Below are 13,488 nucleotides of genomic sequence, written 5' to 3'. Positions count from 1 at the left end.
AAGAACCTCCTTAAAAGTTAATTACCCAAAAAAAGTATTATTTAATACCCTCATAAATTTTCTGTAAAACGAAAACTCATACAATAATTACGCACATTCATATAATGTCACAATAGTTAGTTATTATTCAGTCAATTTCAAAAGAGATGCGACTGTTACGTGTGTTATGACAAACTTATGCAAAGCTATTAATTTAAATTACATATTTCAAACCTAAATGACAACTGATTAAAGTCCATAGTCGCAGAGGACGCGCGTGACACGTTTAAAAAGAAATAAAATTGCATGTGACGAAAATATTACTATGAAAATGGAGTAGGATGGAATTATATAATCCTGTTAAAGTGATATACGTCATAACGTTATAATAATAAAGTTGAATTCCGAACGTATGTCTTTTTTCACGAATGTCTTTTCGTTCAAATTAAAATGCTTCCTTCCCGTTTCCAGGGACGTATTTAGAAATGGACTAAATAAAGTTAGTAGTTAACAAACGCGATGATGAGTTCTTCCACTCGGATTGTATTTAACCTCATTTGAATACGAATTGGTTTTTCAGTGCGATTATCCGAATTTCAGGCGTCATTTTAGTGGAAATAATTTTTCTTCTGCGCGCTTATTGTGATTTGTCGTTTTCATTGTCTTACATTTTATGTACCTACTTACAAATTTCTCCTGATCTTTCAGAACTATTCGTATTAAACTTTGAACTAGAGTTCTTCCATTGATTGATCGTGTAATAACTCAATTATCACGTCTTTACCCTTTACGGGATAGACAAAGTTATGCGAGCACACAAGTCTTCATAGCCACGTTTAGAGCTATTTGGCTATTTAGATAAAATGCAGGTTACTTGCCTAGTGCATCGCCTTAAAATCTCTGGTTTACAAAACTTGATTGACTTTTACAATTTATGCGGGAAAGACAGGATCGTAAAAAAATTGAGTAAAGTAAGTAGTAAGTAATTTATATGTGGAAACTATTTATGTAATATATTACGTTAACCAGTTACTTATTTAAATCTATTTTGTCAATTGTTATGTTGTCAACACACTAGCATAATTTATACGTTTTTTATTAAAGATTGCGGCGCTATTTGTCTATTTAATATGTAATTCTTATTGTAAAAATGTTGTTAAGACTGTTTGTACCAAAAAATAAAGAAGCATTAAAACTCATTCGTTCACTTCAAGTAACGTCAGCAAAAGCGAGTACAAATATTAATATGTCACATGAAAGGACGTGAGAAATCCCACTAATCCCGCGGGATACAACGCGATAATAAAACGGACAAACGAGTTGGAGGCAAGATTTGTAGTGTAATCTGTTTTATTGCGTTACTTTAATCGCCAGTTGTAACGGGGAGGCGGATTGCTACTGTTAACTGTTAAGGGGAATGTTGTTGCAACCCGGCAACCATATTTGAATCCTAAATCTTTGATTAGTTAGTTCTTTGATTATTTGATCCTTAGTTATGATATTCTGTCCAGTGACAGGCAGCAGATAGCCTGAAAAAAAAAATATTTTGACGTATGTAGTATTACATTTCAAAGTAATTACATTATGTTGTTTGCATAGGTATAAATCATATAAAATAATTTAAATATTAAACTTTGAAAGGATGTGTCGATGTACACACAACAAGTTAATTTTGTTAATTAAACAATAACACACGTTTCTGTTAGTCTTTTACGCAAAAATTAAAGGTTTCTCGTGAAACTTTGCAGCTAAGACATTGTAGGTTAGAAATTGAAATAATATAATAAATTAAAATTTATGGAAAACGTAGTTACGAGTACTGGTTTATGATATAAATTCTGGTATAAATATATTAGATAGTAGTAACTACGAGTACATTAGTACAAAGCAGAAAAATAAAAATAATCTTTAGAATAATCTGAATTCTTTAAAAAACGTTCAGCTGTTTGCCTTAATGAAAGAATTTAGATTAAAAAAATAACTGAAATTAATCATAAAGTTCCTATTTTTTTTAAATCCTGTTGATCTGATATGGATGTATCTATACACATTTGTTATGTATTAAAAATATTTAAGTGTTATTTATTGCCTTTGTAAAAATCATTAAAGGCGAACGTGTTAACTAGTACCTAATAAATATTTTCATCACTGACTGCATTTTTACGCTGCTCCTTAACCCTTTAATGTCATCGTTAACATTTCTCCGCTTGCTGATAACGCGATAAGCCAAGATCAACATTACGATTGTGTTTAAGATTATATAAAAAATACGATGAACAGGGTTTTTTTTTGTGGAATATGAAGTGAAGAACAGGCGGCCTTATGTTTAAGAACTATGAAGATATCTAGTTAATTAGGAATTTTTTAAACCCAACTTACAGTTTGAAAGTAGTTAATTTTGATCCGATAAAATATGATCAATGTTTATCACCTTTTGATAAAACTGAATATTCTATCAGTTCAACAAAAAAGCATGTTTTGTCACGGTTACGCTAGTGGAATTATTTTAAGCAGACTTCTTAAGATGTGTATAAATAAGTACCTACTCATTTAAGTATATAACAATCAGTAGGTCTCCTCAGTTTTTTTTATATAGATAATAAGTATATGCAATTAGAAAAAAGGATGTACGCCAAACCCGACTTTGACGTGAAGTGACCTGTATTTTAATCAATAAGCACTAATATCCAGCTAACTAATAGTAATATTTATTTTATTAAGTATTTTTTTTAATTTGTCGCGACGCAAAAATCTGGCAATCGAGAATGCTCGTCGCCACCATATGGAAGTGCTCAAATTTTTTAACCGAGCTAAGCTAACGAGTTAACTAAAACCGCGTAAGGTTCAGAGTGGCCGCCCAAGGAAGGTGCGCTGCCGGGCCGTCGCAGCCGCGCGGGCGAGCGTCCTCAGCGCACATTACAAGGAGCGGGGCCGTACAACGAGCGCGTGACGTCACGTGCTGTAGAGACCTTCTAACGAGAGCTAGTGATCTTTAAACAGTTGTGGCATCACACTAAAGAATACACTTCCACTAAACGAGCCCTTGTCGAAGTATATATAGTCAGAGAAGTTGAAAATTTCATTTGCGCGTTTTAGAAGATTATAAAATTTTTCATTAGTGAACTTATTTTATTACTGCGGAAACTTAGCAGTAATAACAGTTGTGTTTATTCATATTAAAAATTTGCATTAGTAAAGAGTTTCTTATTCCATTTGGTGAAAATGTTTAAAAAGGTATCAAAAATTATTGCGTTGTGATGACAGCGCCATCTGTTATTATTTTTCATCCAAGAACAGAAACAATTTCTTTACGATACAGTAGCGCCATCTAGTAACAGCTTATGAAACAGATACTTAATCGGGACTTGTTTATTTTGTTACAGAACATCAAACAACGAGAAAGATGAAAGCCCTTGCACAGATGGCAACGTGTCTCCGGAACCGCCCGACCGTCCTCCTGGGAAGGTCCGCCAAATACACCCCGAAGAAAAAACTCAAGTGCTCGCTTACGACTCCTCTTACCGCAGAAAGTCTAAACCGAGTTCATTGCCTCTAGAGGAAAATCATTACAATCATTTGGTGAATACAAACGTTGCGATGACACCTCTTTATCCATTGACACCAAACATTTGTGTGGAAGGTGGTAAAATTGAGTTTATCAAGTCGCCGCCGAGCAGTGCTAGAAACAGCTTGGCGATGGTGTCGCCCCCACAAACGCCGCTTTTGGCGCGAAGAGGTTCGCGTGACAAGCGTGATGCTCGGATTTATGACGAGCACACTGAGAAGTTCGACGGTGATAAGGTAGGTGGCGCTGGTGGTGTTTTTTTTTATTTTTTTATTATTTTTTACATATCGCAAGAAATATCAACCCATGCGTACAACCATATTTACTAATTAAAGCTACACTTACCTAATTGGTAAGTTTTAGTAATAAATTCTGAAAATGTTACTAATTCTGGCAAATTTGAGTGTCGTTGGCCTCCTGGGGAATTTTCCATGTTGTTAACCAAGGCTGTCAAAGGGTTAACTTTAAGGATCATCCTACCCTCCCTAGTTATTTTAAATTAATATATTTTAATTATTATAGATAGGCAAAAAAATTGTCTTTTTTATTTACAGAAAGCTAGATGAGACGGGTACCTAATATTTTCCCCCTTAAAAGTCTTACTAAACAAATTCGAAATTAGTTTAACCACTTTTAAGGAAAACTTAAAACATTTGTATTCCCAAATAGGTGCTTACAGATCTCATTATTTTCCAATATATTCGGAGGGATTTCCAATAATTGCTCGGTTTCATATAAAGATGTAACAAAATTGTTTTCCTAAGCCGATTTGATGGGTTTCCATTAAATAAGATTTAAGGGATTTTCTAGTCTGATAGGCTCAAACTTATTTTGTCAAAATATGAACCGCCCCTAAAGACAAAATAATGCCTACTTAGTTAAGTTGCCCAACCCAAGAATTGAATACGACGTATACGAAAAGTTATTTTTCCATCATGACCAGACCGGAGATCGAACCCGTGACCTTTTAGTTCACTGGCCGCCATTTTTAGTATTTCTCTCTCTCTGTACATCATTCCGTTCATTTCTCAAAATACAACTTCATAATAGTTTAAGCAATTTTCTTTGTACATTTCAACTGTCTAATAAAATACATATGATAATAATTAATTCAGTGAACGCTCCCTCAAATTAGCATGTCTGAATCCGAACGCAGTTAGTTTTAATAGACCCGCCTGTGGAATACTGTAATTCCTAGGAATTAACGTAAGTATTCTATCTAGATAAAGCTGGATGTAACACTAGCTCTCCGGGAATGTCTAGAACTGTCTTAATTAGGTTAACTTTACTTAATTACTTTGTTGTAATTGTTTTAGTTGGTTTAGAAGTGAAATTCTGTTATTTTATGCACAATATGCGTTTTCTTTGTTCAGCTTTGCCGTGGAATTTGTGGTTTTATATGTTTGTTAGTCTATTTATACTTGGGCCATAAAGAGAAGTGAAAGAGATAGAGTGGTCCTATTCTAGAGTGCCGGAAACCACAAGCAAAAAATCATAGACTTCCAAATCTTTACATATATACATATTTTGTTGCTATTCATGTAAAGATTAACCATACCAAGCCAACCAGTCATTGGGCAGGACTTAAAGGATTTACTATTTAACCATGCAAATGGTCGTCGATAAAGCTCTGTCTTCCCCGCTTTCCTTCCTGCCAATGACTCTTGTATTAATATTAATGGCTTCGAGAATCGAGCCACTTAAATGCAGTCTAGGGTCTAGGCGCGCTGTTCTGTTATCGCTATTGGTATATTTGGGACTATCTTTGGCACCAAGTTTCACTACATACATATAATCACGTCTATATCCCTTGCGGGGTAGACAGAGCCAACAGTCTTTTCAAGACTGACAGGCCACGTTCAGCTATTTGGCTTTAAGATAGAATTGAGATTCAAATAGTGACAGGTTGCTAGCCCATCGCCTAAAAGGAGAATCTCAAGTTTATAAATCTATCCCTTAGTCGCCTTTTACGACATCCATAGGAAAGAGATGGAGTGGTCCTATTCTTTTTTCTATTGGTGCCGGGAACCACACGACAATTTTTTTTAATAAGCTTTCTGCATGAAAAAAATTACTTATTCACATAATCACGTCCATATCCCTTGCGGGGTAGTCAGAGCCTGCAGTCTTGAAAGACTGATAGGCCACGTTCAGCTGTTAGAAAATCGAATTATACGTTATTCTTTCAGGACTATGCAAAATCCATACAATACTAATAATATTCATATTCATTTATTTGTAAATCAAGTGTAGGTGTACGTGGTTTTAAAGTAATGGAGCTATAACTTTGCAACCTTTTACACGCATGGCGAAATAGTTAATAAATGTTGAAAGTGTGTTTGTTAGTCAGTTTTTCACGTCTAAACCATTGAACCGATCTTCATGAAATTTTAGTGCGGAGTACGAACAAAGATATTTATCGCGGGTGGAGCCGCTGACGACAGCTAGTGATCTAAATACATACATATCAACATACTTTTTTATAAAACATTAAGGTACAGAGCACTGAAGCACCTTTTCAATAACGATACATTATCTGTGACGTGGCGTTCCAAAATCAACAAACAAACATTGAGTATCATTATAAACAAACTGTCTATGGGATGTGTCATCCCATAAAATTAAAAAAAAACTCATTCGACAATAAATCAAGCGAAGCGACATATTATGTTTTGGGAAAATTTTCAGCGTGTTTTTTAAAATTATCCAATGGAACTAATCGAGTGGTGTTCTCATTTAACAGTTTATTGTCAAGATTGTTTTTGTTATATCATGATGAATGTGGCGTCCATCTTGGTTACGTTTTTGGAAGATCATCATCGGCTCGTGTACTTATTTCTCTTTGCGCTCTTCATCATTTTCATACTCCTGGACGCAAGAGAGAAACGCATTGGATTCAGACCCCGATCGGTGGCTATTCAGAAATCGGTGACGGATTTGTGTTTAACGAAAAGTGAGTTGCCCGATGCGAAGCAGACAGACACGACGCCGGAAATATGCCCTGGCATACTAAATAAAATTAATATTTCGTATGTATATGTTTTATTTATATTTTATGTTCTATGCTTCCATAGTGCCGTGTGGTTACCGGCACTGATAAAAAAGGAATAGGACCACTCCATCTCGTTCCCATGGATGTCGTAAAAGGCGACTAAGGGATAAGCTTTTAAACATAGGATTCTTCTTATATGCGATGGGCTAGCAACCTGTCACGATCTGAATCATTCTGTCATTGAGCTATTCAGCTGCAAATGGGTCACGTGCAAACACCATCAGGCTCTGTATACCCCGTAAGTAATAATATAATATAATCACGCCCCCATTTCGGAGGGGTGGACAAAGACTGCTCTTTTTAACTCCCTTTCGCTTCTTATACATCAGTTTCCTTATGCAAGTTCGTCTATTTAGACTTCTTGATAATTATGGCGTTTTGCATTGTAATGTATGTACGAACGTATTAAGTTTATCCGTCTTCATAATTAAAGCCATTGTTTGTCTGTGCATCCAGATCTCATGAACATAAGCAGGCAATGACGACCCCCATTAGATCAACCGAGCTTGTCTGCTCCATAATCATTGAGAAGGCACATTAACTAAAGTGATACCATACGTTATTTGTACCTACCTATTTCAGAGAGGTTACACTTAATGCAGTAATGATTTCGTTTCGAAAATTCCTTTCATGTTTAACTAGCCTTATTCTCGTGGCATTTTTTAAGAAAAAATATATTCCTATATTCTTATGAAGGTTTTGTTTGACTCTGTGCCAAATATCACCAAAATCGGTCTGGTAGTTTAGTGAGAAAAACGTTACAAACATATGTACATACAAAATCACATACGTCTTAAATTAGTAAACTCTTGCCGCATACACTTAAGAAATCCGTTTGATTCCGTTCCTGTGAAAATTTCGGAAAATCTGACTTAGTGCACCCCTTGTTTGGTATAGCGGTAAAAATATCGTACCTCTATGATACAAGTCCACGGGTTCGATTCATTTAGGCCTTGTTTGCTCTTCTTCTTCAAATTTATTGAACACATTATCTTCAACCTGAAGGAATTCAATAAAAATCGTTCTCATAAACATATATATAAATTATAATAAAAAAACTTATGTCTCTTAAGTAAATCCATTAGCCTTTTGGTTCACGTTGTATCCAGTAGGTAAAACCAGGTGGTTACAGAAAAATCAAAAACAATAGTGAATAAAGACTGAAGCAAAAAAAAAAATATAAATTATTTTTTATTGTATTTGTTAATACTATCAGTCATCAAGCTAATACAACCTTTTGACTATTCAATAGATATTCATATACAAAGATAAATCATATATTTATTTATTGGCTCTTGCGACCCTGTCACAGAAAGACATGCGTGTCTATTTAATTTTTACCCTTTCCCGGGCACATCAAAAAATCAGACAGCATCCCATCAAATTCCCAAATCCCTGTCATCCAGCGGGTTTGATGGATTCATCCTGTTTTTTCATGCAAATCCAATCAATCAAGTAGATAACTGTCGTTTAACAGATTGCCCTTTATGTTTGGATTGTCGGCTTTGATTAAAATTTGAGCAGTCCTGATACATTGAAGGTATTTTTATTTCAATGGTTTCTGTGGTAAATACTTACTTACATAAGTCACCCTTGCGGGGCAGACAGAGCCAACAGTCTTAAAAAGACTGAAAAGCCACGTTTAGATTTTTGGCTTGATGATAGGATTGAGATTCAAATAGTGACAATTTGCTAGCCCACCGCAAAAGTTCGCTTTCAATGTTATTAGCCTTTCCTTAGTATTTTTAGTCTATATATACATATATGTATATATAATATAATATACATATATATAGAAGAACATAGGGTGTTTGGTACTCTCGTGTTTTTTTTTATACGGGAATATAAAGAGATAATACTATGCATATTTTGGCGCTAAGTGTTTTCAATGCCTTGTCTAGGTAAAAAGCGGAAAACGTCATACAATCTAAACTAATTTCGCTGCGGTAGGTAACCGCGGCCGAATGAATAGAAATCGTGATATCTCGGTTTATGGCTGCAGGTGGAACCGTGCCAAGACAGAGTTACTGCAGTAAAAACCAGCTAAGAACAATGTTATATTTGCTAGTTAGTGGTTACTGCCTCTGATTCGACTATACGAGGTTTGTTATTACAAAAGGACAGTCTCTTTCTCATGGATGTCGTAAAAGGCTACAAGGGGTGGAAATTAAACAAGATTTTTCAGTTTTACTTTCGTGCGTGTGTCGTGTGGTTCCCGGCACCAATAAAAAAAGGAATAGGACCATTTCATCTCGTTCCCATGGATGTCGTAAAAGGCGAAACTATATAAGCTTGGGATTCTTCTTTTAGGCGACGGGCTAGCAACCTGTTAGTTTATAAATCTCAATCCTATCATTGAACCAAAGAATAGCTGAACGTGGCCTAACAGTTTTTTCTAGACTGTTGGCTCCGTTTTCTCCGCAAGGGATATAGACGTAGGTATTACAGTTAATGTGTAGTACCCTTCACACTCATTTGCAAAGTGTGTTATCCAATACGGGTTACGTTTACCTGTATACGTTGCGGAGGTCAGACTGGTCAGTTCGTGTAAAAACCTGACTCACCCAATCAAGGATCCATGGTCCAAGGCTTACCCCGGGCTCCTCTCCAGAGCGGTGAGGATGCAACCGGGACTAAAGCCAGGAGGAAGAAGAATCAATTTGAAATCGTATTTTTTTGCATATAGTACCACAGTACAGTCAGCCTTGTAAACTTTGTTTTTAAGAATAAAAAAAAATATGTGTCTGTGATCGCGATGTGACAACAGGGCATGATGAGAAAAGAACTTTTACTAATTGGCCTGGGTCTTGGATGTTTATCTATATAAGTATTTATTATAAAAATATAGTATCGTTGAGTTAGTATCTCGTAACACAAGTCTCGAACTTACATCGAGACTAACTCAATCTGTGTAATTTGTCCCATTTATTTTTGCAAAAGAATAAGACCACTCCATCTCTTTCCCAAAGATGTCGTAAAAGGCGACTAAGGGATAGGCTTATAAAATTGCGATCCTTTTTTTAGGCGATGGGCTAGCAACCTGTCACTATTTGGATCTCAATTCCATCATTAAGCCGAGCAGCTGAACGTGGCCATTCAGTCTTTTCTGGACTATAGGCTCTGTCTATCCCGTAAGGGATATAGACGTGACTATATGTATGTATGTATGTATGTATGTATGTTATTTTTGCAACTCCCCTCCGATAGTCTGTTCTTTATCATGTAGTTTACACGAAAATTGAATTTTATGGCTAACAGCCCACCCTATGTGCCACCAGCCACCTGCGATAGCGCCATCTGTTGTCCCGTAATTAATTCCGTCATGGAACTGGCTTTGGGCCAGGTTGTAAAATAGTTTTTCGCTTAAATGTATAAAAAAATGGTCATACAATTTATAGATTGTGCAATGGAAATTTGGCTTGAAAATTTTCATTTAATCGCTAATATACCTGTATAATAAAGTGACACTATGTTTGGAAAATGGTTTACATCTACCCGGGCGAAGCCGTGGCGAGTTGCTAGTTTATAATAATCTGCACACTTTTTTTCTTATACCATTAAATGGTTTAAAATATTCGTTAAATTAAAATAAAAAAATATACATATACGGGACAAATAACACAGATTGAATTAGCCTCGAAGTAAGTTCGAAACTTGTGTTGCAAGATACTAACTCAACGATACTATATTTTATAATAAATACTTAGATAGATAAACATCCAAGACCGAGACTAATCAGAGAAAGTTTGTTTCTCATCATGCCTTACCCGGTGTCACAGACAAGCGTATTATCGCTGCGCCACAGAGGCCGTCAAATTCATTGAAAATTAACAAGATAAATAGGTACGTCTTTGGCAGTAATCAAAAATATGGTAGCTATACTTACATGCCTTTTTCCGTTTGGGGTAGGCAGAGCGAAAACCATGGATTTCAATCTTTACTTCACATCTCTCTTTTCATACATCTCGTTTATGCGTTAAAAGTTCCATATACTTATATTTTAAGGGTTCCATAGTTAACAGGCTTTTACTTTGAACTTCAAACTTACTCGGTAAAGAAAAAAAATGTTATTGACTCTCACATTTGCACGTGGACCGACCAAACCTAGCCAATTTTAATTTTAATTTACCGACGACTTTCATGTGCCGTATATAAATAGGACCACTCCATGCCTTCCCATGGATGTCGTAAAATGTGACTAAGGGATAGGCTTATAAACTTGGGATTCTTCTGGCAATGCGCAAGGCGATGCGCTAGCAAGCTGTCATTATTTGAATCTCAATTCTATCATTAAACTTAACAACTGAAGGTGAACCTGTCAGTCTTTCAAGACTGCTGTCTCTGTCTACCCCGCAAAGGATAAAGACGCAATAATATGAATGAATGCACAACTTTCATCTTTCCTAAGTGATTTCATCGATAACTTCCAGTCACCAAAATCCAGAGAAAAAATCTCCCTATCCGCAACCACTTAGGGTGCAGTGGCACCCAATTTGTGTAATGGAGAAACAAATTTCGCAAATGGAGCCCTTTGACGTTGTAATCCGTTTGTCTGTCTGTGTGTTGTTGTTGGATTACGTATGTATTTTCATAATTAGAATGTGAGTTTGGATATCAGAGAGCCGATGTGAACTTTTTGATTTGGATTTTGATTAGATTCCACATTTTTTGTGTTCTTAAATCACATACATACATACATAAAATCACGCCTATTTCCCGGAGGAGTAGGCAGAGACTACATCTTTCCACTTGCCACGATCTCTGCATAATTCCTTCGCTTCATCCACATTTATCACTCTCTTCATTCCTTAAATCACGTTCCTAATAGCAAGTCACCTGGGTGACCAAAATCAACAAGAATGGAACTATAATTACACTACCCAACAAAATTGAAGTTAAGGAGAGCAACAGAGACCAGAGTATGATATTCTAGGTAAAACGACCACGCTTAATTCGAATCTGAGCTTAGAATTTTGCCTAGACGTCAGGTTTTTTTTTTTTTTTTTTGTTTATTAATTGTACAATTTGTTACAGAAAAAATAAAAAACCGAGATATAAAATAGCAAGAAATCATTGTAATTAATAAAAAATAAACACATAAAATTATTAATAATGTATATAATCTATTCTAAAGTTGTTTTTCCCTTTGAATGTGGAGATTTTCTTTTATATTCGCAATCTGATTCTCTTGTAAGGAACCAACAGTAATCGCCCATCATTGCGGAGTCCCATCGACCCTGATATCTTTTTTCCATCGTAAGAATGTCTTGATGAAATCTTTCACCCATCTCATCACTCACAGCTCCCAAATTTTCGGGGAAGAAACTTAGATGTGAGTGCAAAAAATGAATTTTCAGCGACATTCTACAGCCCATTTTTTGGTAGCTTTTCAGCAGATTTTCTATAAGTTCTTTATAGTTTTCTGCTTTTCTATTCCCTAAGAAGTTTGTGACCACATTTTGAAATGACTTCCAAGCTTGTAATTCGGTGTCATTTAACTTTTTCTCGAAGTCTTCATCTTTCATCAGTTTTCTTATTTGCGGACCCACAAAAATACCCTCTTTCAGTTTAGCGTCACTCAATTTAGGAAAAACGCTTTTTAAATATAGAAAAGCAGTACTTTCTTTGTTCAGAGCTTTTACAAAATTTTTTATTAGTCCCAACTTGATATGAAGAGGGGGCAGAAGAACATTTTTGGGATCAACAAGTGGCACAAATTTTATATTTTCTTTTCCTGGTTCAAAAGAATCTCTATTAGGCCATTCTTTGACAATGTAATGCTTTTGAGTTGCTCTGCTGTCCCAGAGACAAAGGAAGCAACAAAATTTGGTAAAACCTCCCTGAAGACCCAGTAACAAAGCTATGACCTTTAAATCTCCACATAGCTGCCATTTATAACGATCATAGTTTATAGATCTAAGGATAAGGGACATATTTTCGTAAGTTTCCTTCATATTATAAGCGTAAGCTACAGGAATCGATGGTTTTGTATTTCCGTTGTGCAACAAAACCGCCTTAAGACTCGATTTAGAGGAATCTATAAACAATCTCCACTCATTGGGCTGATGAGAAATATTTAAATTTTCTATTAGTTTATCTGGATCTGTACAAAAGCAGACATTGTTTTCAGAAGTAAAAAACGTAGACAAATGTTTGTTACGATCTCTAAACACACTTATTTTTGTTTCTTTTGCTAATAAATTCCATTGTTGTAACCTGGAGCCCAAAAGTTCAGCGTTTTCTTTTGTAAGGTTAAGGTCTCGGGCTAAATCGTTAAGTTCAGCTTGATTTATCAAGTGGGGTTCATTAGTACTTATCACAAAATTTGGATCAAATGCTGAAGGTGCACTACTGATACAATCTGCACTAGTGGAAGCAATATCGAGTGGTGGAACCGGTATTGGAAATTCTTGGCCATGCGGAACAGGTCTTGTAGATGAAGAAGTATCAGGATAGACAATATTGATTTTCGTCTTCCTGGAATGTCCACTGGTCTTAGTTAAGCAAAAGTAGCAGTCCAAGCTGTGATCAGTAGGCTCACGCCACATCATTGGCATTGCAAACGGCATCGAAGAACGCTTGCCAGTCATCCATTTTCTCAGACTAGCAACACAAGTAATGCAGCAAATATGAGGAGCCCATTTTTTATTTTGGTGACCAATTGTAAAACCGAAATACGCTTCGTACATCACTTTAACATTCTCACTTACTGGTCTCCTTTGAGTTACGGGTGTAAAATTGCCACAAATGAAGCAAAACGTATCAGGGGAATTCACACAACTTATTTAATCAGAATTTTCACTCATTTTAATAACAAATTTTAAATATAACCAAGTTATTACAGAAAATACGCAAAGCCAGTATTTGTTGTGTAGTAGTGTCATAAGAAAAA

The 13,488-nt window shown here is 35.7% G+C and overlaps 3 protein-coding genes across 5 annotated transcripts in view; 2 read left to right on the top strand and 1 right to left on the bottom strand.

The window, feature by feature from the left end:
• Nucleotides 1-13,488, bottom strand: part of LOC106134506 (CD63 antigen) — a 515,731-nt gene that overhangs the window by 51,098 nt on the left and 451,145 nt on the right. The gene's annotated exons all lie outside the window — the stretch shown is intronic.
• Nucleotides 1-13,488, top strand: part of LOC106141364 (uncharacterized) — a 382,952-nt gene that overhangs the window by 107,286 nt on the left and 262,178 nt on the right. For all 3 annotated transcript variants that reach the window (XM_060944441.1, XM_060944442.1, XM_060944443.1), the window contains exon 2: nt 3,363-3,780. In XM_060944441.1, coding sequence (XP_060800424.1) covers nt 3,363-3,780 — 418 coding nt within the window. The remainder of the gene's footprint in view (nt 1-3,362; nt 3,781-13,488) is intronic.
• Nucleotides 1-13,488, top strand: part of LOC106137109 (putative acyl-CoA-binding protein) — a 347,495-nt gene that overhangs the window by 213,397 nt on the left and 120,610 nt on the right. The window lies entirely within an intron of this gene.

The sequence above is a fragment of the Amyelois transitella genome, chromosome 5 (assembly GCF_032362555.1).
Source record: "Amyelois transitella isolate CPQ chromosome 5, ilAmyTran1.1, whole genome shotgun sequence".
Classification (NCBI taxonomy): domain Eukaryota; kingdom Metazoa; phylum Arthropoda; class Insecta; order Lepidoptera; family Pyralidae; genus Amyelois; species Amyelois transitella.
This window is presented reverse-complemented; position numbering and strand designations above follow the sequence as displayed.